The sequence below is a fragment of the Culex quinquefasciatus genome, chromosome 1 (genome assembly GCF_015732765.1).
Source record: "Culex quinquefasciatus strain JHB chromosome 1, VPISU_Cqui_1.0_pri_paternal, whole genome shotgun sequence".
In the NCBI taxonomy this organism is placed as follows: domain Eukaryota; kingdom Metazoa; phylum Arthropoda; class Insecta; order Diptera; family Culicidae; genus Culex; species Culex quinquefasciatus.
This window is the reverse complement of record NC_051861.1, coordinates 11,229,740-11,255,136: the sequence shown is the minus strand read 5'-3', so window position 1 is coordinate 11,255,136 and position 25,397 is coordinate 11,229,740. Positions and strand designations below refer to the sequence as shown.

At 44.4% G+C, this 25,397-nt stretch overlaps 9 protein-coding genes across 10 annotated transcripts; 3 read left to right on the top strand and 6 right to left on the bottom strand.

Moving 5' to 3' along the window:
- Positions 1-2,392: 2,392 nt before the first annotated feature.
- Positions 2,393-3,824, top strand: LOC6033910 (lipase 1). The gene is made up of 2 exons (XM_001844247.2): positions 2,393-3,355; positions 3,414-3,824. The coding sequence occupies exons 1-2, from the start codon at positions 2,477-2,479 to the stop codon at positions 3,801-3,803; spliced, it is 1,269 nt and encodes a 422-aa protein (XP_001844299.2). The 5' UTR covers positions 2,393-2,476; the 3' UTR covers positions 3,804-3,824.
- A 295-nt stretch (positions 3,825-4,119) lies between these two features.
- LOC6033911 (lipase 1) lies at positions 4,120-5,749 on the top strand. The gene is made up of 2 exons (XM_001844248.2): positions 4,120-5,009; positions 5,070-5,749. The coding sequence occupies exons 1-2, from the start codon at positions 4,137-4,139 to the stop codon at positions 5,451-5,453; spliced, it is 1,257 nt and encodes a 418-aa protein (XP_001844300.2). The 5' UTR covers positions 4,120-4,136; the 3' UTR covers positions 5,454-5,749.
- A 2,056-nt stretch (positions 5,750-7,805) lies between these two features.
- Positions 7,806-9,457, bottom strand: LOC6033912 (lipase 3). Its single transcript, XM_001844249.2, has 2 exons — positions 9,301-9,457; positions 7,806-9,234 (listed from the first exon to the last, which is right to left on the bottom strand). Exons 1-2 carry the CDS (start codon positions 9,394-9,396, stop codon positions 8,134-8,136), a joined length of 1,197 nt encoding a protein of 398 aa, XP_001844301.1. The 5' UTR covers positions 9,397-9,457; the 3' UTR covers positions 7,806-8,133.
- An 85-nt stretch (positions 9,458-9,542) lies between these two features.
- On the top strand, positions 9,543-11,048 carry LOC6033913 (lipase 1). The gene has a single exon (XM_001844250.2). The coding sequence runs from the start codon at positions 9,770-9,772 to the stop codon at positions 10,979-10,981; it is 1,212 nt and encodes a 403-aa protein (XP_001844302.2). The 5' UTR covers positions 9,543-9,769; the 3' UTR covers positions 10,982-11,048.
- A 13-nt stretch (positions 11,049-11,061) lies between these two features.
- LOC6033914 (lipase 1) lies at positions 11,062-12,339 on the bottom strand. The gene is made up of 2 exons (XM_038253569.1): positions 12,224-12,339; positions 11,062-12,160 (listed from the first exon to the last, which is right to left on the bottom strand). Exons 1-2 carry the CDS (start codon positions 12,320-12,322, stop codon positions 11,078-11,080), a joined length of 1,182 nt encoding a protein of 393 aa, XP_038109497.1. The 5' UTR covers positions 12,323-12,339; the 3' UTR covers positions 11,062-11,077.
- A 180-nt stretch (positions 12,340-12,519) lies between these two features.
- Positions 12,520-13,865, bottom strand: LOC6033915 (lipase 1). 2 transcript variants are annotated; one of them, XM_038253521.1, is made up of 3 exons: positions 13,759-13,865; positions 12,980-13,702; positions 12,520-12,919 (listed from the first exon to the last, which is right to left on the bottom strand). In XM_038253521.1, exons 1-3 carry the CDS (start codon positions 13,849-13,851, stop codon positions 12,539-12,541), a joined length of 1,197 nt encoding a protein of 398 aa, XP_038109449.1. In that variant the 5' UTR covers positions 13,852-13,865; the 3' UTR covers positions 12,520-12,538. The 2 variants fall into 2 exon arrangements, with proteins under 2 accessions (XP_038109449.1, XP_038109440.1); XM_038253512.1 differs by having other exon boundaries at positions 12,520-13,702.
- A 145-nt stretch (positions 13,866-14,010) lies between these two features.
- LOC6033916 (lipase 1) lies at positions 14,011-15,491 on the bottom strand. The gene is made up of 3 exons (XM_001844253.2): positions 15,255-15,491; positions 14,477-15,196; positions 14,011-14,416 (listed from the first exon to the last, which is right to left on the bottom strand). Exons 1-3 carry the CDS (start codon positions 15,363-15,365, stop codon positions 14,027-14,029), a joined length of 1,221 nt encoding a protein of 406 aa, XP_001844305.2. The 5' UTR covers positions 15,366-15,491; the 3' UTR covers positions 14,011-14,026.
- An 18-nt stretch (positions 15,492-15,509) lies between these two features.
- On the bottom strand, positions 15,510-17,270 carry LOC6033917 (lipase 3). Its single transcript, XM_001844254.2, has 2 exons — positions 16,011-17,270; positions 15,510-15,948 (listed from the first exon to the last, which is right to left on the bottom strand). The coding sequence occupies exons 1-2, from the start codon at positions 16,842-16,844 to the stop codon at positions 15,556-15,558; spliced, it is 1,227 nt and encodes a 408-aa protein (XP_001844306.2). The 5' UTR covers positions 16,845-17,270; the 3' UTR covers positions 15,510-15,555.
- Positions 17,271-21,048: 3,778 nt separating this feature from the next.
- On the bottom strand, positions 21,049-23,075 carry LOC6033918 (lipase 1). The gene is made up of 2 exons (XM_001844255.2): positions 22,478-23,075; positions 21,049-22,416 (listed from the first exon to the last, which is right to left on the bottom strand). The coding sequence occupies exons 1-2, from the start codon at positions 22,643-22,645 to the stop codon at positions 21,313-21,315; spliced, it is 1,272 nt and encodes a 423-aa protein (XP_001844307.2). The 5' UTR covers positions 22,646-23,075; the 3' UTR covers positions 21,049-21,312.
- Positions 23,076-25,397: the final 2,322 nt, after the last annotated feature.

The following is a 25,397-nucleotide window of genomic DNA, read 5'->3' as shown; positions in this document are numbered from 1 at the left end:
AGAATTGCTCAGCAGTGAACAACAAGCAATCAATTTAAAAAAATACTTAAAAAACATGGCAAATTAGAAAGGCAGCATGTAATGATAGGAGGTGGTAGAATAGGCCATATACTATCAAAAACAAAGATGAACGAAACAAGATAAATGAAAATTAAAATATTAAAAATAAAACAAGAAAAACAAAAAAACAACCGAAGTAAAGTTTTTCGTAAAGCAAAAGTTGCTCAAAATGACCTCCTGATCTCGGGAAAAATAAAAATAAAATTGAAAAAAAATGATCAGTTGAGGGTTACATGCTGAATAAATCCCAAATTTTTTTTTGCAATCTGGAAGCACTGCAATATACAATTTGTAGACAAAAAATGTAAATGTGGAACCAACCATCATCAGGTGGATTAAGTACCTCGCAAATGTGCCCATTCCTTCCTGCAACAATGTGTGTGTGCTGTGCGTGAGTTTGCCAAACGTGGTCACAACTGAGCGCATCCCTACCGGGACCGGGATCGAATGGCTCGAAAGAGGACACTTCTGCTGCCCCGTGCACACTCTGGGATGGTGAGTGCAATTGCACTTTCTCTTGATTAGCGTTCTGGCTCTGGGTGAAAATCAAGCTTAGTTTTTAAAAGTGGCTTAACATTTAGGGTTGATGTGTTTTTTTTTTACATTTTTAACAAAATTACAAATACATGTTGCAATGTCGGATTTTTAAAATTTTCCCCCTTTTCAAATACTCTTCTCGACATTAGTCATCAATCTCAACTTGCACCCAATTCACGGCAGATGCATCTGCCTCTGTGAGAACTGCACTTTTAATTGTTTGCGCTCTCTCTCGCGCGTGCGAATAAAATTGAGTTTCGCGCCAAATTCCGAGATGCACACTCGCGAGATTGCAGCTGAGCGAAGGGATGCTGCACGGGCGAGATATCATCGGAGAGCAAAAATGCACTTGCGCAATAGGAATGTTATGCAAGTTTTTTTTTTGTCGTTATCTGAGTGGAATATTCTGCTAGTCAAGCAGTTTGGGTGCTTGTGCGCCGATGTTGAGAACTTGCATTAAAATATTTGGCTGAAATTCGAAATAAAAATAGATTGCATTTAATTATAAACGAATTTGAGCCTGGAAAGTCCAGTGCAAAAAAATATTCAGCTCAAAAATTACGAACTCTTCTTAACAGTGTCCTGATGCAAACAACGAGCGAGCTCGAGATGACTTTTGCTGGAAAAAGATAGTAGATCTGATGCAAAAAGACCCGCACTTGCCATGTAAACATATTTTGAATGTTTTGGTAAATTTCTGACTGAAAGTCTTAGTAGGATTTAGATACATTTGCTATTTTTATCTTACTTTGAAAATCTACACGCAAATTCAAAAACGTCAAAATCAAGTAATTTAGTAATTATTAGGGTGTGACACAATAGCAAATTCGGGTGTTTCCCCAAATCTGTCACTTTTACAAATAACTACTAAATCGTCCCCGTCGTGCTAACTTGTCATACGTGCCCCAAAATTCGATTTGAATTCTGAGATATTCAATGAAATCTGAAAAAACTCCGTGCATTTTTGTAAAAAAAAAAAAAAAAAAAGTTTCAATCTTGTCGTGCTATCTTGACACAGCCTGAAAATTGATGTAAGTGCGACAACTGGCCAAAGGGATTTCAGTTCAGAACGCGCTTGACGCATTTACGAGTTAGACTACCGTAAACATTTGTAAACATAACTCGGGACTCCAGCAACCAACTTCAACCAAACTTCGGGACAATGCCCATAATAGTCAGCCGAACAAAACGTGTTTGTTATTGTTTACATTGTGTGCTTTCGTTTTTGTTTATTCACGACGACGTCGAAATGTTAGGTTTTGACGAACTCGCAGTGATTCTGAATGTGCCTGTACTAAATTGAAACATTTTTCCTGTGCATTTTTTTTATTGCACTTGATATTAAACTTGACCATGTACTGTGTCATTTGAGTTTTATGACCCCGTCTGATCTCGTTCGTCCACGTAGAATACATTACATGCACTAGTGCTGTGCTAAATAATGGACACTTATGTTTCAAAAGGGCTTAAATTAGTAAACATACAAGTAATTGCATCGTCATCCGAAATTTTATCTAGACTTTGGATCTAGAATGACAGTTTTATTTAAATTTCTATATCAGAAATTTTCTCATGAACACCGTGCAATGCGGAAGGAAATCTCGGGCCGCGAGGATCCGTTCGTAATATATAGCCCAGGTGCTGACCTTACCGGTATGACGCGCACACGCCTGCTTAGTGGAAATCCAGTTTTTCAACGGGTTTTGCGAGTAGTACCGGCGAGAGTACACTGATCGTAGTAGCTTGATTACCGTGACTATTACGGTGTACGGTGCCGGTTGACCTGTTGGATGAACTTGCACCAGTCGAGGTGGATTACAGCGCTGAACTCTCCAGGATGACTAGATCAGTTCTGTTCAGAACGTTGGATTGATTGGAGATGGTTGACGCGACCTGGATCGGCTGTTGTTGCCTTGTTGGCGGGTTGATTCTTGTCAGTGGAGAATTTGTTCCGGTGGACGAGTTTGAAGTTAGCAGTAACGAGTTGACGTTTGTCAAGCCGAACAAGTGGTTGAAGTTGGAGGAGGATGACGCGGAGTTGCTTGTGCCGGAGCTGATCGTCAAATATGGGTACAAGGTCGAAGGACACACGGTGATCACCGAGGATGGGTACGTGCTGAAGATGTTCCGGATTCCGCCAAGACAACAGCCAATCGAAAAGAAGCTACCCGTTCTATTAGTCCACGGTGTGGTGGCAAGTTCAGCGGACTTTGTGGTCAGTGGGCCCAACATTAGTCTGGCTTACCTGTTGTCCGACAACGGTTACGACGTCTGGTTGGCAAACGTGCGAGGATCGCGTTACTCCAAGGAGCACACCAAGCTACCGGTTGAATCCAAAGAGTACTGGGACTTTACCTGGCACGAAATCGGATACTACGACCTTCCGGCCATGATCGACCACGTCTTGAACGCTACCTACTCCAACAAGCTATTCTACATTGGTCACTCGCAAGGAACTACCGTGTACTTTGTGATGTCCAGCAGTCGACCAGAATACAACGACAAAATCGCCCTCATAACTGCCCTCTCCCCGGCCGTAACCCTGAAGCACGTCCGGAGTCCGATCTTGCGCTTCATGCTGGACAACGTAGACACGATCAGGAAAATCCTCGATGCGTTGAAAATTTACGAGTTCCTACCGTACAACGATGCCGGTCTTCAGATAGGTCGAGCCCTCTGCCAACCGGAAGAGAAGAAAAATTGGTGTATCCTCCTCTTTGGATTGGCAGCCGGCCCGCATCCCGGCGGAACAGATCCGGTAACACGCTTTGTGATCGCGACTTCCAAAAATCAAACTAATTCTGTGAATTTTCCAGCGTCTGATTCTGTCATATCTAGGTCACTACCCGCAGGGTGCCTCCGTCAAGCAGATGCTGCACTTTGCCCAGGTGTTCCAGAGCAATCGGTTCCGCCAGTTCGACTACGGCCGGAAGGGTAACCTGCAAAAATACGGCCGTCCTGAACCACCCGCCTACAACCTGACTGCGTCAACCGCCCCGGTGCTAATTTATTACGGACTCAACGATTGGTTGATTCACCCCAAGAATCCGCGGGACCTGTCCCGGATGTTACCACGGGTAATCGATACGATCGCCGTCTCCGACCGGCAGTTCAACCACATGGACTTTGTGTTGGCGAAAAATGTCCGAAAGGTGCTGTACGAGAAGATTTTGCCAACGCTTGACAAGTACAACCGGAAGTGTTAGAAGTATTGCAATTGTGTTATTGTGCTGTGATATTTTTTACGTCAATACATTTTTTTATACAACTGTCAAAAAGCACGTGTTACGCGTAGCGTTACATAATTTGCGTGCACTCTATTAATAAATCTACCCTTTCACTTTGGGGAGAGATCACCGATTATCTCACCGGGTTAGACTAATTAGAGTCCCGCACCCGACTAACCGGCTCGCGCGCGCACGCCGGCTTAGTGGCATTTTAATCAGCCTGCTCAGAACCCGGCTGTTAGAATGATAGCTTGATTAATTGCGAGCCCGGGTTCAGTTGGGAGTGTGGAGTTGACCGGGCAGGACCTAACCATGAGTTCCGGAATGATCGGCTGGTGGATGTTGATCGTACTTGTTGGCAGTGTGTTGGGACAGAATGAGGTTGACACTACGGAGAATGACATCCCGCAGAAGGAGGACCAGGACGAGGCCAGTTGGTTCCAGATAGACGACGAGGACGGCGAGTTGACCGTGCCGGAGTTGATCACCAAGTACGGGTATCGGGTTGAAAGCCACGCGGTGATCTCTTCCGACGGGTACATGCTGACGGTGTTCCGAATTGCTCCGTGTCAACCACCGGAAAAGAGTCAATATCCGGTGTTGATGGTGCACGGGTTGATGACAAGTGCTGCGGACTACGTGATAACCGGTCCGAACAACAGTCTAGCGTACCTACTTGCAGATCGAGGGTACGAAGTGTGGTTGGCCAACATGCGTGGAACCAGGTACTCCAAGGGTCACACTTCCATAACTCCAGATTCGCCAGAGTATTGGGACTTTTCCTGGCACGAAATGGGATATTACGATCTGCCGGCGATCATCGACTACATCCGGGCGACCAGTAACGTGTCCAAAGTTCATTACGTTGGTCACTCTCAAGGAACCACGGTGTACTTCGTAATGAGCAGTTCACGACCCGAGTACAACGAAAAGATCGCCCTAATGACCGCCCTCTCCCCAGCGGTGATCCTCAAGCGAATTCGCAGCCCAATTGGTAGACTCACCCTGGACCTCGTTGAATCACTGAAGCAGCTTCTGCAAGCACTCGAAATCTACGATGTGTTCGCGTACAACAAAAATTATCACCAACTGGCCAAGTCAATATGTCCGAAGGAGGAGAAGGAAAGCATCTGCTACCGGTTGGTATCCCAAATCTGCGGACCAAACCCGGACGCGTACGATCGGGTAAGCAATCCTCAAGCCTGAAACCCCCCAATAAAACTTAATTGACCACCCCTCCCTCAGAAACTCATGCTAGCCTTCCTGGGTCACGCCCCGGCCGGCGCCTCCGTCAAGCAGCTGATGCACTTTATCCAGCTGAACCGGAGTGGGCTGTTCCGGCGGTACGACTACGGCAAGAAGGGCAACCTGCAGACGTACAGCAATTGGAAACCGCCTTCGTACAACCTGACGGCCGCTTCCGCGCCCGTGTTGATCTACTACGCACTGAACGATTGGCTGGTGCACCCGCGGGATGTGCAGCAGTTTGCCCGGAAGTTGCCGCGGGTGGTCGGTCTGAACCCGGTTGGGGACAAGCAGTTCAATCATCTGGATTTTATTACGGCGAAGACCGCCCGGGAACAGCTGTACGACAAGCTGATGCCGGTGCTGGACGGGTTCAACGACTAGCGCGAGCGGACGGACGATCGTGGGAATCGGTGAACAATGTAACGGAACGGGTTGTGATTCGCGATTGTCGGCAAATTCCTTTGGGCAAGTTTGGAGAACAATATGTTTAACGATGCACCGGATTGATTAAGGGGTGTGAGAAATTTGTGTAAGTTATTCATATGACGAATTGTATACATCGGTAATTACTGTTGGACAGGCTGATTGATCTGGGTAATTGTGCTTTACAAAGTAGGCTGGAAGTATATTCTACGATAACAGTACTTACAGTAGACAGTGAGACATGAAGTGTCATCACGTTTTGATGGTGCCTCCTGAGTTTATTCGCGGGACAAGCAAGCTTGAAAAGTAGGCCTTGTTTGATACTCTCTGGAGCCATCATTGTTCAGTACATTGAGTGATTTGTTAGCATGTTAGCAAAAAACAATTCAGGACTTTTTTAAAGGACCAATAAGCATAATTTTATTTTTTCTCTTTGCACTCAGCATTCGAAACCGCCTTCAGTCTGGGGTATAAGGCTTTCTAGTCAGAGATTTACCAATACATTCAAAGTATGTTTACATTACAGCTGGACGTTTGTTTGCATCAGGTTTCCTATCTCTTTCTAGCAAAAGTTTTTTGTCCGGCGACTTCTAGCTGGTTTTTTTGACTGGCCGCCCGATATGTTAGAAAACATACTTCACAGGGCAGTGACAGCTCGAGCTCGATCAATGTTTGCATCAGGACACTGTGACGAGAAGTTCGTCATTTTTGGGTTAAATTATATTTTTTTCACTGGGCCTAGAAAGCCTTATTAAAAGAAACCCAAAAAACCAAGATTTTTTTTTGTTTACTAGACAAAAAAACTCCAGGTGTAAACAAATATTTTACACGAAGCTTTTAAACCTCTAGATTTTTGTATGCGTTGCATGCAAGCAGTAATGAGCAACATTTTTTTCAGTGTGGTAGAAACCTGAATAGTAAATAAGCTTACGCAAATATCAAACGAGTCAAATTCAAAAGCTGTCAAAGGCAAACTTATGGGAAACTGGACGAGCTTTCCGGTAAAAATATTTACGAGACTGAAAAATCAAGTCTGTCATGTAGAAAGTGCCAAAAACCACCAAAAAACCTATTTTTTGACATTTTAATTTTTTAAACCGCTGGATTAGACCGAAGGATTAGGCATAAGACAATGGTCAATATGGAGATTTTTATGTAAAATTGTCTGGCGAATCGATTCCCACTATCGGGTATTAAAATTGTTGACGTTTAGGCCACTTTTCAAAAAAACAGTTTTAGTAAATGATTTTTGTATTTTTTTTAGGAGAGACATACCATCCTGCATTTTTCGTCAGTCTTTTCGTAACATGTTAGCATATTTCCTTTAAAAAAATTTAACGAAAAAGAATCGTTATATCACATTAAAATTTGACTTTTAAACTTAAAAATCAAAAAATCTTATAGAAGTGGCGTATATGTTTATTTCAGTGTATTTTTTTTTTTCAGAAAGCCCGTCCAATTTCCTACAAGTTTGTCTTTGACCACTTTTTGATACGACGCAACGGCTTCGAGATACAGTAATTTTTAAATTACAAAATACAAAAATATTTAAATATCTTACGCCCTTCTCAAATGTTATTTTCGAGTACTATTGGCTCCATATACACAAAAAATGCTTATAGGCCTAGGATAACATGTCGTCAAAGTTTCATTAAAATCGGAGAGGGTCGGGTTAAAAGTACCAGAAAAATTCCTGATTTGAGCTGGAATTGGGTCCTAAAATGAAGCTTAGATTGCTGATATTATTGTTCACAGCGATAAACCTTATTTCCTGAGTACAATGACCCTTTGTACGACCATAAAGAGCTTAAAATGGATTTTTAAATCAATTTTGAAAAATTGACCTCGCGGTCCTTCTTGACAGAAAAGCTCCTACTTGACAGGTCGTTCCAAGGGGACCATAGTTGATCCATCGAAAAAATGTTGTCTTGTCAAAAAAAAATTGCATTAAAATGAAAAAAAGTGATCAGAAATGGTTTTTAATCGTGTTTTTTACCGTTGTACATAAAAATTGGCATAGGGCTTTAGTACCTAATTGATCTTACATAACCTCTTGTTTTGGACTTCCTCAACAAACGTCAAACCATACTAATTTTACGAAATTGAAAAGCTTCGTACATTGCATATCAGGACATTTTATTTTTTGTTCGACGTTTGCTGGGGGAAAACAAATGTGACATCGAAACGCTTGGGTCAATACGGACTATTGGGAAATAATAGAAAACATTGTTTTTGATTTGCATTTAGAGATATTATTGACAGATGGAACAGGATTACTATCATTGGTGATAAGAAGAGAAACAAGCGCACTTTCATTGTAAATAAAAACGTTTTCATTATCTCAGATAAGAGCGTACTTTCCGGTCGACCAGCGAATTCCATTGTTTACTTAATCTAATCCCAATTTCGCCTAAAAATAAGCCCCCAATACGGCGCTTGCACCCGCGGGTCTGATTGGTGTGGTGGACCTTCCTCCTCCCTCCCTCCCTTTGATCTGCTGCTACAATCTAATCAGTCTGTCGCGTGACCATTATCTATTGACACACCAGCCAGGCTTATCTGCTTATCTCTAAACGCAAACACGGTAGTAGCGGATTTTCCCACCCGCAGGTCAAGTGGTCCTTTGTGACGGACGCGCCTACGCGTACGCCCGCAAATCGGCCAGTAGTTCATCGTACAGTAGCGGCCGCACGTTGATGGCCCAGATAAAGTCCATGTGGTTGAACTCGCGCTGCGAGACCAGGTACGTCTTGTGGACGTTCGGCAGTTCACGGCGGAGAAGTTCGACGTCCTCCGGGGCGGCCAGCCAGTCATTGGTGGAGTGGTAGAGCAGGGTCGGGGCTTGGACGTTGTCAAAGTTGTACCTCGGAGGGATCATGGAACCGTAGCGGATCATGTTGATCGTGGCACCGTGGTCAAACTGCCGGAAGATGCGCGATCGTACCGTTTGGGCGTGATGGATCATCTGGTTGGCGGATGCTCCCGCTGGGGAGTGTCCGTGGATGACCGGAAGCATGGTGTAGTTGACCTCCTGCGAGTTGAAGCCAGCGATCAAGAACGTGTTGATCGTGCACATCTGCTGGAAGGGTGCTCCGTCGTGGCATCGGTCGAGTCCACCCTGGATGTCCATCTCGGAGGTCGGTGCGAAGTAGTACGTTCCCATCATCTGCAGCATCAACTCCGTGGTGTGAAGGAACGTCGCCAGGAAGATCACGTAAGGGCTGCGCGTGTGGTGCATGTAAGCTGCCGGAGCCAACATGTGGGCACTCTTGATGCGACGGTTGTAGTACGGATGCTGGGACATCATGACCCAGAACACGGTGGTTCCCTGGGAATGTCCAACGTACTGCAGAGCCGTCTCGCCAGTTCGGGCCAAGATGAAGTCGATCATGTTGGGCACGTCGATCGAGCCGACCTCGTGCCACGAAAAGTCCCAAAACTGTTGAGTTGAGTTGTTCCGGGTGCGATGACGGTTCGAGTACCGATTTCCACGGGCATTTCCAATCCAGACATCGTAACCAGCGTCGGCCAGCATGTACACCAGACTGGTCTGCGGTCCCATCAGGATGTAATCGGCGGACGAGCTCAACATGCCATGCTGCAACAGGACTACGGGCTTTCCGGGTGCCGGTGGGGACATTGGACTGCCCGGGCACCGGTGCAGTCCAAGGAGGTAGCCATCGTCAGTCTCTAGGATGTGTTCCTCAGCGGGGTAACCGTATTTTCTCAGTAATCCAAGCTGTAGAAAAGATTAAGAGCCATTAGTAAAGCCGCTAATCCAAGTGGCTTACCAGCGGTGACTTACCGCATCTAAATGCGCATCCTCTATAATATCCGGATGTATTTGACTGTTGACTCCAACAAGCACTAGAGTGGCAAAGACCAACAACACCTGTTTCATTCTATGTGTATCGCCTTGGGTTAAAAAATTAAACTGTACCAAATGGTTCGCAGGGGTCTGCTTATATAGCTGGAGATAACGAACTGACCACCCCCCGTCGATGCCGTCATCACCGATGATAAGATTCAATTTGGACTCCCCGGGCTTATCGACCGGGGTCCGACTTCTGTAAGATTTAGGGGGTCGTAAAATACCTGCGCCAAAATTTCCAGTGCGATCCGCTTTCACCGACCAACAGCTGCGCGCACCACTTCAAGCCCTGTGACGTCTCAAGTACCCTCAAAACTAATCCAACTTTAACCCCTTTTTGCTCGGAACTATTTAAAACCTATGGCGGGAACCGGACTCATCACTCAGTTCTGCAGCTGCAATCATGGCGCAACTACTTCCATCAATCCCCATCCTGCTGGCCCTTATCAGCTGGGCGTGTGGAGTTCCGACGGCCCGTAACATCTCAGCGACTCGACACTTTCAAGTGGACGCCGAGGATGCACACCTGTCCGTTCCGCAGCTGATTCTGAAGTACGGCTATGGCGCCGAAGTGCATCACGCCACCACCGAGGACGGTTACATCCTGGAACTGCACCGGATTCCCAAACCGGGAGCTCCCGTAGTGCTGCTCATGCACGGACTGCTATGCAGCTCCGCCGATTGGGTTTCCATAGGCCCAGGAAATGGACTGGCTTATTTGTTAGCTGATCAAGGTTATGACGTTTGGTTGGGGAACGCCCGCGGGAATCGGTACTCTCGGAAGCATCGCACCCTAACCCCGAAGATGTTCGCCTTTTGGCAATTTTCCTGGCACGAGATCGGCTTCTACGACCTGCCGGCTTCAATCGATTACGTGCTCGAAAAGACCGGCAGGTCGAAACTTCACTACATCGGTCATTCCCAAGGTACCACCAGCTTCTTCGTGATGACCTCAACCCGTCCCGAGTACAACGCCAAGATCGCCCTAGCCCAAGCCCTCGCCCCGGTAGCCTTCACGGCTAACATGCAGAGTCCGCTGCTGCGGATCATGTCCCTCTTCCAGGACACGCTGGCCGCCCTGTTTGAGACCTTCGGCGTCGCCGAGTTCGCCCCGAGCAACGCCATCCTGCACGACATCTCCAAGCTCCTGTGCACGGCCCAAATCTCCAACAACCTCTGTCTGAACGTGCTGTTCCAGCTGGCCGGCGCCAACCCGGACCAGGTCGACCTAAAGCTGATTCCCATCCTGGTGGGACACACGCCGGCCGGAGCGTCTACCAAGCAGATCGTACACTATGCGCAGGGCGTTCGGAGTGGGCAGTTTCGGCAGTACGATCACGGCACGATCAAGAATCGGTTCGTGTACGGGACGCCCGACCCGCCGGTGTACAATCTGACGCGGGTGTCCGCTCCGGTGGTGTTTTACTACGCGCTGAACGACTACCTGGCCGTTCCGGTGGACGTTGAGCGGCTGTCCCGGGGGATTGGGAATCTGGCCGGGTACCGGCAGGTGCGCATGGAGACGTTCAACCATTTGGACTTTTTGTTCGCCAAGGACGTGCGCACGCTGCTGTACGAGGAGATTCTGGGGAACGTTCGGCGGTATGGGGGGTGATTCGACTAGGTTTAAATTTTTGTAATAGTTTTATTATTAAATTTGTAGTCTAGTGAAAATCGTTGTTCTAATTTGCCTGTATTCCTTGCTGTATTCTTAGTTGTACTTGTCAAGCATCAACAGCACTTTCTCGTAGAGCACCTTCCGGACATTAGTCGCCAGCACAAAGTCCATGTGGTTAAACTTCCGGTTGGCAACGGGAACCGCGGCGATGAGATTGGGTAGCATTGTGGAAAATTTCTGAGCATCTTTTGGATGAACCATCCAATCGTTCAACCCGTAAAAAATTAGCACCGGAGCGGTTGCGGCAGTCAGATTGTACGCCGGAGGTTCCGAACTTCTGTACTTTTCCAGGTTTCCTTTCCGTCCGTAGTCGAACCACTGGAAGCGTCCTCCACTTGCCGCAACCTGAGCATAGTGTAACAACTGGTTAAACGAGGATCCTTGGGGGAAGTTTGCTAGATATCTTAGGAGCAACGTCCGATCAGTTTCTTCCGGGTGCGGACCGAATATCAACCCATAAAGTTGAAGGCATAGGTCATATAATCCTTTTGTTTGGCAAAAAGATCGATACAGTTTACTTTGCGGCAGGAACTCGTAGATTTTGTAAAATTCGAGTGTTTTCTTGATCGCATGAGCATAATTACATGCGAAGCTTAAGATTGGACTCCTGAAGCGCGTTTGGGCAACCGCTGGAGAAAGTCCCGTCATGAGGGCGATTTTGTTGTTGTATTCTGGACGAATATTAGCCATAACGAAAAACTCGGTGACGCCTTGCGAGTGGCCGATGTATAAAAGTTTCTTGAAGTTAGTAGCGTTGAGTACGAGGTCGATTATGGCCGGTAGATCGTACACTCCCATCTCATGCCAGGAAAAGTCCCAGTACTCTTTGGACTGAACCGGAAGCCTCAGGTGTTCTCTGGAGTACCGTGATCCGCGCATATTTGCCAGCCAGACGTCGTAACCGTTGTCGGACAACTGATACGCCAGGCTACTGTTTGGACCAGCAAACACATAATCGGCTGAACTGGACAGTAGGCCGTGGACCAAAAGCACTGGTTTCTTTTTAACGCACGATCGTTGTCTCGGAGGCATTTGAAACACTTTAAGAACGTAGCCATCCTCGGTGATCACGTTGTGATCTTCGACCTTGTACCCGTACTTGACGATCAGTTCCGGCTGAAAATTTAAAATTGATCAGCAACCCAAAAGAAAAATGCATTAACTTAAAAAAAAACTCACAACCAACAATTCCGCACCGTCGTCGTCCCGTTGCGAACTATGAATCCCCACGACAGCGAAGATCAAGGGCACGATCAACCACCAAGTAGTGTTGTACATCGCGACAACACCACCTTTCAAACCGGCGTTACAACAAGAACTGACCTACCTTCTCGTTCTGGGATTGTACCGAATGCTGCAAAATCCAAACCAATTGAAGGACATTGCAGTAATCGAAAATGAATCAGCTGGACGCAGTAGGCCTGCTCGTTGGACAAAAAAAAACTGGACTGCATTGAAACGCAACGAGAATGTTTGAGTACAATATTTTATTAGTCAAACTTGTCCCAGCATTTTTAAAATCTTCTCGTAGAGCACCTCGCGGACATTCTTCGCCAACACAAAGTCCACGTGGTTGAACTTCCGGTCGTCGACTGGAATCGCGGCAATCACACTTGGCAGTATCGAGGGCAGCTTTTGGGCGTCCTTAGGGTGGACTAACCAATCGTTCAATCCGTAGTAGATTAGAACTGGAGCGGTTGATGCAGTCAGATTGTATGGCGGAGGTTCCGGACGGCCGTAGTTTTGCAGGTTACCCCTCCGGCCATAGTCAAACCGACGGAATTTTCCTCCGTTGCTAGCCAACTGAGCAAAGTGTAACACCTGCTTGACGGATGCACCCTGTGGAATGTGACCTAGATATGACAGGATCAAATTCTGTAACAGTGGATAGAAGTGAGAATCTTGAAATATTAGGATGGAAGTATCTACACCTACCGGATCAGTTCCGTCTGGGTGTGGACCGGCCAAGACTCCAAGCATTTGAATGCACACGTTATGTCTCACCTCGGGTCGGCAGAGAGGTTGAACAATTCTAAGGCCAGCTTCGTTGTAGGGCAGGAACTCGAAGATTTTCAACGCATTGAGGATGTTCCTGATCGTGTCGGTACCGGGTCGTACCAAGGGCTTTATCATCTTTAGAATAGGACTTCGAACGTGCTTCCAGAAAACTGCCGGCGAGAGGGCGGTCATGAGGGCGACCTTTTCGTTGCACTCCGGACGAGTTGCGGTCATTATGAAATACAGCGTAACACCTTGCGAGTGTCCGATGTAGAACAACTTCTTGGCGTTGGTTACGCTCAACATGTGGTCGATCATGGCCGGTAGATCGTAGTAGCCCATTTCGTGCCAGGAAAAGTCCCAGTACTCTTTGGACTCGACTGGTAGCTTGAGGTGGTGCTTGGAGTAGTGCGATCCTCGCAGGTTCGCCAACCAGACGTCGTAACCGTTGTCGGACAGTAGGTACGCCAGACTGTTGTTAGGACCACTGATTACATAGTCCGCGGAACTGGCCAGCAGGGCATGAACTAACAGCACAGGCTTCTTCTTGGCGATCGTTTGTCGCCTCGGCAATATCCGGAACATCTTCAGCACGTACCTATCCTCGGTGATCACCGAGTGATCCTCACCCTTGTACCCGTACTTGACGATCAGCTCCGGCTGAAAATCGGGAAAAGATCAAGCTACCTGCCAGGATTTTACAAAATTTCACTTACGACCAACAGTTCTGCGTCTTCCCTGAAAGAACCACCATTCATGGCGATGGCGCCAGTCAGGTACAAGATCAACCACCAAGTTTGAGCGAGCATCGCGACGAAACTCCTTTCAATTCAACATTCCAAAAAGAACTGACCTACCTGATTCTGGAGCAGAAGTTGTAATCGAACGTAACGAAGGACATCATGTAATTGTTGAATAACCAACCAGTTTTGCAGAATTTCCATTAAGTGACGAAGGGCAAGGTCTTCGGAACTGGAATTATTTTTATTTCGCACTGAACTCCTCCAACGTTTGTACAATCTTCTCATAAAGCACCTCACGAACATTCTTCGCCAACAAAAAGTCCACGTGGTTGAACTTCCGGTCGGCAATGGGAATTGTGGCGATTACATGTGGAAGCATTCGGGACAGCTCTTGGACATCCCGGGGATGAACCAACAAGTCGTTCAGGCCATAATAAATTACGACTGCAGCTGTTGATGCCGTTAGATTGTACGCCGGAGGTTCCCAACTGCCGTACTTTTCCAAGTTACCGTCGTGGCCATAGTCGAACTGCCGGAACTTTCCTCCGTTGCCGATTAACTGAGCAATGTGTAGCACTTGCTTGACGGAGGTACCTTGTGGGTAGTGACCTAGATATGTTAGTGCCGTTCGCTGTAACGAAGGATTTCAGTAAGCATTTTGAATTGATTGGGGTGATGGTTTTGAATGTACCGGATTCGATCCTTCAACATGTTGACCCGCGACTAATCCAATCAATTGGAGACACAAGTTATTCTTCACATCCGGATGACAGAGAAATCGTCCAATTCGAAGAAAATTTCCGTTATACGGTAAGAACTGGAAGACGTTCAGCACATCCGTGATCATCAGGATCGTGTTGGTACCGGGTTGGAAAAGAGACTGTACGATCCTCAGTAGTGGATTTCGAAGGCGCTTCCACAAATTTGCTGGAGTAATAGCAATCATGAGTGCGATTTTGCTGTTATATTCCGGACGAGTGCTGGTCATGATAAAGTACACGGTAGTTCCTTGCGAGTAACCAACGTAGAATACCTTCTCCGAGTCGGATACCTTCACCACATGGTCGATCATGGCCGGGAGATCGTAATACCCAATCTCGTGACAGGAAAAGTTCCAGTACTCTTTGGAGTTACCCGGTAACTTGGTATGCTCCTTTGAATAACGCGTTCCTCGGAGATTCGCCAACCATACGTCGTATCCAGCGAGGGCCAGCAGGAACGCAAAACTGCTCGAACCATTGAGCACAAAGTTCGCCGAACTGTTCCAAAGTCCATGCACTAACAATACAGGCTTCTTTCCAACGATATTTTCTCGCTTCGGCAATATCCGAAACATCTTCAGCACGTACCCATCCTCGGTGATCACCGTGTGATCCTCAACCTTGTAACCGTACTTGGAGATCACTTCCGGCTGAAATTCGGGAAACGATCAAGCCGCATTCTAGTGAATTCAGCGATCCTCTACTCACAACCAATAGTTCCGCGTCCTTGTCGTCTACCCCGTACTTAAACTGTTCACGATCGCCCGCGATCGTGGCAGCAGCCAACTGGCAAATCAACCACCAAGCAGTAGCGCGCATCGCGACGAGACGATCCTTTCAATTCGAAGGTCCAACCAGAACTGACCTACCTCATTCTGGAGAAGCGAAAACTGGATTGAAATTGCATCAAAATGGGAAAGGTCACCAGTATCTACCGCAATCGAGAAACTCAACATGGACTAGTTTTTTTACTCTAATTACTTTATTCTAAAAAAAAATCACATGTATGCTACCGCACCCGGTCATACTTCTCGAGCACGGGTAAGATCCTCTCGTACAGCTCCTTTCGCACGTTTTTCGCCAACATAAAGTCCATGTGGGTGAACTTCCGGTCGGCAACGGGAACCGCGGCGATCACCCGTGGCAGTTGTTTGGAAAGCCTTTGCGCGTCCCTCGGGTGAACCATCCAGTCGTTCAGGCCGTAATAAATTAGCACCGGAGCGGTTGAGGCAGTCAAATTGTACGCCGGAGGTTCCAAACTGCCGTACCTTTCCCAATTACCCTCCCAGCCATAGTCAAACTGTCGGAAGCGTCCCCCGCCGTTGACGACCTGGGCGTGGTGCAGCATCTGCTTGACGGAGGCTCCCTGGGGAAAGTGACCTTGGTAGGTTAGAACTAATCGCTGGAAAAATGAAACCTTAATGAAGATCGAACAAGATCGGGATGTCACTGTGGTTTGATTACCGGATCTAGCATAGCTGGATTTGGACCGGCCACTAGCGCAAGAACGCGAACGCAAGGGTTATTCCTCACATCCGGTTGGCAGAGAGCTCGAACGAGTGGAAGACGCTGATCGCTGTACGGCATAAACTCGTGAATATTTAACGCGTCGAAGATCTTCTTGATCTTGTCCACATTGTTGAGCAAGAAGCGCAGGATCGGACTCCGAACGTGCTGTAGACCAACTGCCGGGGAGAGGGCAGTCATTAGGGCGATTTTGTCGTTATATTCCGGCCGAGTGCTGGTCATCACAAAGTACACGGTTGTTCCTTGGGAGTGACCAATGTAGAATAGCTTCTCGGAATGTGTTACGTTCAAAACGTTGTCGATCATGGCCGGTAGATCGTAGTACCCAATTTCGTGCCACGTAAAGTCCCAGTACTCTTTGGACTCAACCGGAAGCCTAAGGTGCTCCTTAGAGTAACGCGATCCTCGCACGTTTGCCAGCCAGACGTCGTAGCCATTATCGGATAAAAGGTATGCCAGGCTACTGTTGGGACCACTGATTACATAATCAGCAGAACTTGCAAGCACTCCATGAACCAACAGCACTGGTTTCCTCTTCAACATCAATTGCCTTTTTGGCGGAATCCGAAACATCTTCAGCACGTACCCATCCTCGGTGATCACCGTGTGGCCTTCGACCTTGTACCCGTACTTGGTGATCAACTCCGGCACCAACAGTTCCGTGTCCTCGTCGTTGAACCAACCCTCCACCAAATTCTCCTCCAACTCCGACCCACCACTCGCGACAATCATCCCAATCAACAAGTGCAAGATCACAACACCAACCTCCATCGCGAACCGTACGATCCACCTTCCCGACAAGAACTGGTGTGGACACTGAGCTCAAATCTGCAAGTTCAGCCAACTTTAACATCTCGTCGTGGTAATCAACGGGGGTTGACCGGGCAAGTTGAACGCTACCCGCGCGCTAAAAAAACTGGATTTTCAACGGCACGGTCAATGTCGCGATCGCGATCTTCGCGAGGACATTTCTTCGTGTGCACTTGCCTGCTTGCTGTAACGGGTGGAAACGTCGAGAGAAGAGAACTTTTTTCTTCGATTTACTGAGCATTGGAGTGGAACAAATTTGACTTTTCGTTGATCGTTGCAGGGCTAAATGGTATGGGTGTTACCGAGCCTTGGTTCCGAATATTAGCGGTGTATGCACATCGGAAGGAATCGGTCAAGAAAAAAATCAAATGGGCAGCAGCGGCAGCGAAAGCACGCCAGAGAGGGTGAAGAAAAGCCCCAAGAAAACGCTCCCTCTACTTTGTTCTGCTGTTCGTAAAGCTGTTTCTTGACCCCTTTCCTTCCGATCTCCATACTAGCCTATTAGCTCGATTGGACGGAAACTCGAGCTTCCCAAGCCAGGCACTTTTTCCATAAGATTTTGTACGGGGAAAGTCACTTTTCCAATTGGGACCATTTTGTATGTTGTACATCGCAATTTTGTCACTCCTTACGATCAAATTGTGATATCTTGACACATCTTGAAGGGGACCAACATGCCCAAAGGAATTTCAGTCAGAGGCCGTTTTGTTACTCTTGAATGCAGTTCTACTGTTTACATTTTGTCCTGGGACGGGACGGCTTGATAGGGTCTTCTTTTTTAATGTTTACGTTTGTATTCTTCTTCTATTTTTTTGCAAAAAAATTCGTGTTCGAATAGAAATATCAAGCAATCTGAGATTCACATAGCTTGACAATTCAAATTTTCTTGATGATATTTTTCAACTCAGTGCTCAAGCATACGGATGACTTTTTCTTTGGTTGAAATTTCGTTTAGATTTTCGCCGCAGATTTATTGAATTGGGCTGTTAAAATTGTCCCGCCCGTGTGGGTCAATCGGACCGCGCACTAGCTCACAATCCAGAGGTTGCTGGTTAGAATCCCGCGGCTCCGTGCCATACTTTCATACACTTAGGAGCCCAGGGCGGCGAAGTCCTTGTAGTTAAAAAGGAAGACACTAGTTGTTGGTACTAGCAATGGTGGCCGACAGCTATAAAGTCAACTTCGTGTTAAAATTTGCGGTTGGACGTGGGAGGAGAATCCTGAGTCTATGTTCCATCGTTTTACGGTAGATCCGTTCATAAGGACATGCCGGATACAAATCACTATAGGGGAAATCTACCCATTTTAATCCTAATAAGCGGTCGTGTTTGAATGATGCTGGATAATCTAGAGTCTCCCTTGAATTTTACTAAAACCAAGTACACCAACGAGTAGAGCAAGTTTTTGTGAACATTTCTGTTTATTTTCACTTTCACAAAAAGTTATTCTATTTCTTTACCAAGCATTTAACAAAAAAAAATTCCCAAGGGTATTTTAATCGAGGCGAATGCATTGGGCCACGCCCATTTTTCTAATATCGGCTTAGTTCTTTTTTCTTCCAACACTCTGTCGAGTGTTGCCATTTACGCTGACAGTTCAAACGAACACTCACGAAAAGTTGCATGTATAGGGAAAGTTTCCTGGCATCGCTGGCTGTGCTGCTGGTGGTGTTGACGGCCAGCCTTTGTTCTTTTTTGCCTTCGTCTCTCGCTCGGTTTTCTTCAGCCTTCGATTGGAATGCAAAGTGAAAATTGAAACGTCAAACGACTTGGCGCGTTTGTTTTTTTGATGGCGCTTGCTAATTTATTAAATTTTTCGGGATTATTCTTCAAGTGAGTGCCATACTAATGATCAAAAGAACATGTTGCCGGTAGTTGGAAGCAATTTCATATCTTAAGCGCCGTGAAAAAGTAAGCGAAAGTGAAAAGTTAATTTTGGCGATATTCATTAAGCGTTTGAGGGATTCTCGTGTGTGTCACTGTGTGTGCCAACAAAATGATGAGAAATGGTCTCGCAAAATAGAAATTATGATCAAAAGTGCATTAAATGTGATCTTTTTGGCCAGTAAGTGGCATACATTTGCGTGCTTACTCGAGGCGGTGCTGTTGCTGGTAAGTTAATAGCCCAAATAGTATTTTTGGAGCTTTAATCGAGCATCAAACTCTCCATATGACGAAGATAGGTGTTTGATTGGAAAGGGTAGATTTCCCCTAAATGGTTGGCAAATCAAAGATGACTCGAGGTCACGCTCGAGGTAAATGATACGATACGATCACGATTTCACTTCTCCAATTTTTAATGTATTTTTATATGAAAGATTTTTAATTTTCATTTGGATTTGAAAAAATGCAATATGATATATATACGTTTTTTGTTACATCAATCTAAAAAAACCTAAAAAAGCCAACAAGTCATTAAATGGAAGGGGAGATTTTTTTCTCAGATCTGGTCCTGTCGTTGTCCCGTTACGCAAAGAAAGTAAGTAAATCTTCCCCAGTTTCCCAAAGAGGAGCACATTTGAAGAATGGTGCAGTGCACAGGTTTAATATTGTTCAATCTAGATGACATTTATTTGTAGAAAAATCAATTATCTGCCAATTATGTGCCACTACAGCCAAAACGCGTAAAAAATGTTTTAAAGGGGCAAAAGAATCGTCAGTTCTTGAAATGTATTGATTTTTTTTATGAAAATGCTGATAAGTCAACATTTGGTGTACGATAGCAATAAATGCCTTTCAATTGAGAATATTTTAATCAATTTTTTAATGCAATTTACCTTTATTTGTGAAATTGATATATTTTTATTTTTTTTTTTTTCAAATCAAATTACTATACTTTCCATTTTCTCCTCATAAGAAAGGACTGGTTTAGGTTGACAGAAGCGGCCATGTTGAAAGTGGTTTAGTTTGACAATAGGTTTGTTTCTTTTTGTTTATCCCATGGGAGCGTTCTTTTATCACGTAACGCAGTAGGGGGAGGGGGTCAGAGTCCGTGTTACGCTCCATACAAAATTTTTAAAATTTGTATGGAAATTTTGTTACGAGGGGGGGGGGAGGGGGTCTAAAAGTCCGATTTTTCGCGTTACGTAATAAAAGAACGCTCCCCATCCCAGATTTTGTCTTAAATTCAACCAAATTTTGGGACAATGTTCAGAAACGGCCAGCCAAACAAAAAGGGTTTGTTATTGTTATTGTTTACATTGCGCGTAAAAATATTAAAACGCGTTTTTTTCATATTCATATTAAAAATAAAATTCTAAAATGAAATGAAGGAACCCAGCACTTTAGTTTTATGATGGTTTTATGTCTGTGCGTTTGTTAATGTCTAACACCGTAAACAAGAAAAAAAGGTACTAATTTTCAAGGCTAATGGCATTTTTTAAACTTACATTGGGTTATGAATTACTTAGATTTTTTTTGTTGACCGATAGCATACACAAATGTATAGCTATGGAGAAATAAACGACAAAAAACGGAGCGCCGACTAACTTACCTTTTTCCTGCTTCGAAATTAAGCTTTTTATTTAAAAAAAATCGTAATCCCACCTTTCATACTTAACCTAATCCATGCAAACTGACAAACTTTAAAAAAGTACAATTTTTTTATTGTTTGTTATAGTCTAATACCTCCTTTAGTTCGCAATTGGTCGTATCGGCCATTAGTACCTACAGCACTAATTTGCATTTTTGTGTAAAATAAAGTGAATTTTCAGGTTTTTTTTAATTAAAACCATTTACAGGACGAACAATTTTAAGCATTTTTCAAATCTATTATTCATAAACTGATCAAACCTATCAAAGACCCTTTTTCGATTTCACTCTTGAACGTCAAATCGTTCAAATTTGTTCCAAGATGTTTCCGGAAGTGATCGTTTTGTTCGATTTGACGTTTGAGGGTGGAGTCGAAAAAATGGAAACAAATCCATACAACCATTTTTTTGTACATATGAAAAATTGTCCACAAGGTGAGGGGATATGAGATTTCCAATAAAGTGTCTACTTGGTTTATAAATGGTCCCGAAGAAAAAATTACTTAAAAATATGAAAATGCCATATCGTTGCTTGTGTGCTATCTTGTGACACTTTCTATCTTGTTACAGCAGAACTTAGATACAAATTTGGATTTTTCTTCATTGTTTTCAAGTTTTGATCATTTAAAAATAATATAATATCAAAACAAATATTTTTATTTTTCACAAATTTCTACAGTCACGAAACCATATTTATTTACTCACATACTATTTAAATTACTTTCTTCATGCTATGTGCCCCATTAACCAGCCTGTGGCACAAACCAATCAACAAACCGGCATAATAAATATTTCCTACAAATTGCCGCCATTATCCGGCATTGGAACAATCACAGCTTGCTTTGATTAAATACCTAACTTGAGTGCATCACAAACTAATGCGTCAACGCCTACTGCCTTCTAGCGTTTTCCACCGTACTGATCCAGCATCGATAGCAGCTTATCGTAGACTTGCATCCGGGCATCTTTTGCAATCAAAAAGTCCAAATGGTTAAACTTCCGATCGGCAACGGGAATCGCCGCCACCAACCGGGGCAGCATTTTGGAAAACGTCTCAACGTCCTTCGGATGCACCATCCAATCGTTGAGCCCGTAGTAGATCAGTACCGGCGCCGACGAAGCTGTTAGATTATACGCCGGTGCCTTCCCGCTGCTGTATGCTCCAAGGTTCCCCTTTCGGCCGTAATCGTACTGCTGGAACTGCCCCCCGCTGCGTATCAGCTGGACAAAGTGCATCATCTGTTTGGTTGAGGCGCCGGCCGGGGCGTGACCCTGGTAGGTTAGGGCCAACCATTGGTCGAACATCTCCGGATGGGGTCCGGTGATGAGTCCGACGATCTGGGTGCACGCGTTGTTCTTCTCCTCCGGTGGACACAGAATTTGCGCTATGCGATGGTTGTTTTCGTTGTGTGGGAGGAACTCGTAGATGTGCAACGCGTCGAGGACCTTCTTGAGTGTGTCTGAGGTTTGGAGCATGAAGCGCAGGATCGGACTCTTAACGCGCTTCAGGATGACCGCTGGGGCTAGGGCGGTCATGAGGGCGATCTTGTCGTTGTATTCCGGTCGACTGCTGGACATTACAAAATATACAGTGGTTCCTTGCGAGTGACCAATGTAGAACAGCTTGTTGGAGTTGGAGATGTTCAGCACGTGGTCGATCATGGCTGGTAGATCGTAGTATCCCATCTCGTGCCAGGTAAAGTCCCAATATTCTTTGGATTGAACCAACATGGTGGAGTGTCCTTTGGAGTAACGCGAACCTCGTACGTTTGCCAGCCAGACCTCGTAACCATCGTCAGCTAGTAGGTACGCCAAACTGTTGTTGGGACCACTGATCACAAAGTCCGCCGAACTGCCCAACAGTCCGTGAACCATCAGGACCGGTAGCTTCTTCACGGAACGTTGCTCTCTTGGAAGAATCCGGAACATTTTCAGCACGTACCCATCCTCGGTGGTCACCGAGTGACTTTCAACCTTATACCCGTACTTGGAGATCAGCTCCGGCTGAAAATCATGAGTCGATCAAGTCACTTTCAAACAAATAACCTCCAAAACCTCTACTAACCACCAGCATATCCGCGTCCTCATCGTCCACCTTGAACCAGTTGTCTGTCCGCTCCATCAGCTCCAATTCGTTATCACCAACCGCAAAATCTTCCAACGGAACTGATCCACCCTCCACCAGGATCATCCCGATGAAAAGTAGAAACCCAAACCAACCAGCAAACCCCATCACGACTCACTGTTCCGGTGTTCTGGTCAGAACTAAGCCGCACTAGGTCATCGTCATCCTGTGTGCAGTTCAGGCCCTAATCCGCGCAAGTTCAACTCGCGCGTCATCGCGCGCCTCTAATCGCAGGGTAATCAACTCTATCGCATAATATTCTAAACCGGCGGCAGTAGGCTGTGGCTTTCCGTCAACGTCTCGCGTGACGGCCCGGGAAGGTGAACCTGGTGCCTTTGATGATCCTCGAGCGCGCGCGTCGGATTTTCCTTCCGCAATCTGATGACGACGACGACGCGTCGATGTCAACGTAATCGAGCACGTGGAGTTGTGAGAAAGACGGAGAGCAAAGTGATGGAGAGAGGGTGAGAGAGTTTACTACGCTCTGAGTGCAGTAAATTATTCGAGAACTTGTTCTAAAACTTGGGTATGGGTTGCCCTGAACGGGATCGTTGCATTCCTCAAACGATGCATGTATCGAAGAGTTGCATGCAATAAATGCACTGCAACGGATACTATATTGTATCGAGAAATTAAAAGTGCAACATGGAGTTAAACTTTCTGTCAAGCTTCTGTGAAGTTTACCATGACAGTTGCGAAAGTTTAACTCCATGTTACCGGCTCACATCTCTCTTTTTAATATCTCGATACAATCTGGTAGTGACGTCATAGTAGAGGTCGATGTAGGGATGCTTATGTTGTGATAAAATGCGTTTTTTTTTCAGTTTCAATTCTTTTCATTTTTTTAAGATTTTTTTTCGTCTATTTTGTTTTTTTATATGTTCATTATGCAAAAATGCATTATGCGTTTTTTTTTAAGACGAATTCATAAAGTTTCCAGTTCTTTTGCAAAAAATCTATGCACAAAAAAAATGGTAATATTCATCAGGAAATGGTGACAGTTTGGGTCCAGATAAATGTGTAATATTACATCAGAAACTGGTAAATTTTCATCAGGATCAAAAGTTTGCATATTTTTAAGGTAAAATTACTCAAAAAGTTGTAATATTCAACCAACCAAATTTTCAACATTCCAAAATTCAACTTTTTTTGGCTATGTAAGTCAATGACTAGACTATGAATTTATCCAAAGTACCGTAAACCGGGGTGACATTTATAAGATTTCAATTTATTTTTGGAATATTTTCCAACTGGTAAGGTTTGTATGAAGCTTAGTATTTTTAAAACATGTAGGGGAGAGTGGGGAGACTTGATCCCCTTTTTTTGTATCACACATAACTCTGTCAATTTCACACTGACAAAAATATGATCTTTTTGCATGAATTGAAAGCTTAAACATTCAACTATGTTTGGCTGATAAGGGTATTTCATCAGATAAACTCTTCGAATAATGCCAAGCTTTTTTTAAAAAAAAATTAAACCGGCATGTTCAAAATGTTGGGGGTAATTTGATCCCCCTTTCAACATTTTGAAGAAATCTTAAGCAAAATGTTTCTTATTCATCCAAACTTTTATTTTCTATAAGTTACAGCAATTTCACATTAAACCTGTACGTTTGTGTTCAAAATATAACAAGTTTAGCATGTAAAATATTTAAAAACTTAAAATTTTCTTTTTTAGACCAAAATTGAGCATGTTTACAAAAGCTGGTAATTTTTGTTTACAAAACTTTTGAAAAATGGTTCAAACTGCAGTTATTTATGTACAACTATACTAAAGGAAACTATGTACTAAAACCCAGCCAAATTATTTGATCTTGAGGCTGATTCCAGTGACTATAAAAATGCAGGGATCAAGTCTCCCTTAACGCACTTTTTTAAACAATTGATTGTAAAAATAGTATGACGATAAATTTAACGTCAAAAGCGTAAGGGTTTTGGAGTTAATTTGTTTATCAAACAATTCATGCATAAAAAATATTTTTTTGAATAATTTTTGAGTGTTTTCTATACATATCAAAACAAAGAAAAAAAGATCTCTTGGAAGTTTTTTGCAGCACTTCTTAGAAAAATGTGTGTAACTCAATCCAAACATTTTTCAATTTTTTTCTTTGTTTTCTACAATGAGTTTTAGTCAATTTCGCACAACTTTCTAGAACAAAGCTAATTGTTTTACCCACATGCTGACGAGATACAGGCTTGGGATCAAGTCTCCCCGTGGATCAAGTCTCCCCACTCTCCCCTACTGGGGTAGGCCACACAAGGTCCATGCACTTTTTTTGGAAAAAAAAGTTTTTTCAATAGTGTTTTAAAAAAATAGTGGCGTTGAAAATTCTGATTTTTAATCAATGTGTAATCATCAATCAATCAATGTTTGTATTTAGTTAACTAAGTTTATAAGCTTTTTAATAAAATGCATATAAGGCTGGTACAAATATTTTAAAAAGTTGTTTCCCCCCCCCCCCCCCTTCAAAATTGTGCCGAAAAATTAGGGGTCAATTTTTTTTTTCAAAAAACTTCGAAATTTCAATGAAAATTAAAGATCAATCAGCTGAAATCAATTTAAAATGCATTTAGAATCAAAACACTTTTTTCATTCAATTGTGTAGATAATGGCTGGTTATCTCAATTCTTGTATTTTTTATTTGTTTTACCCCCCCCCCCCTTGACCCCGAGTCGAGCCGAGTGACAAAAACTTTGAAAAATATTTGCATCGACCTAAATTTTAGGTAAAATTGTTAAAAAGTCAGAATTCTGCCAAAAATTCCGCAAAACTAGTTTTGTTTATAAAATTTTCGATTCAATTTGAAATTTGGTTTACTGAAAATGCCTTTAAATTTGGAGATTTTTTGAATTATGTT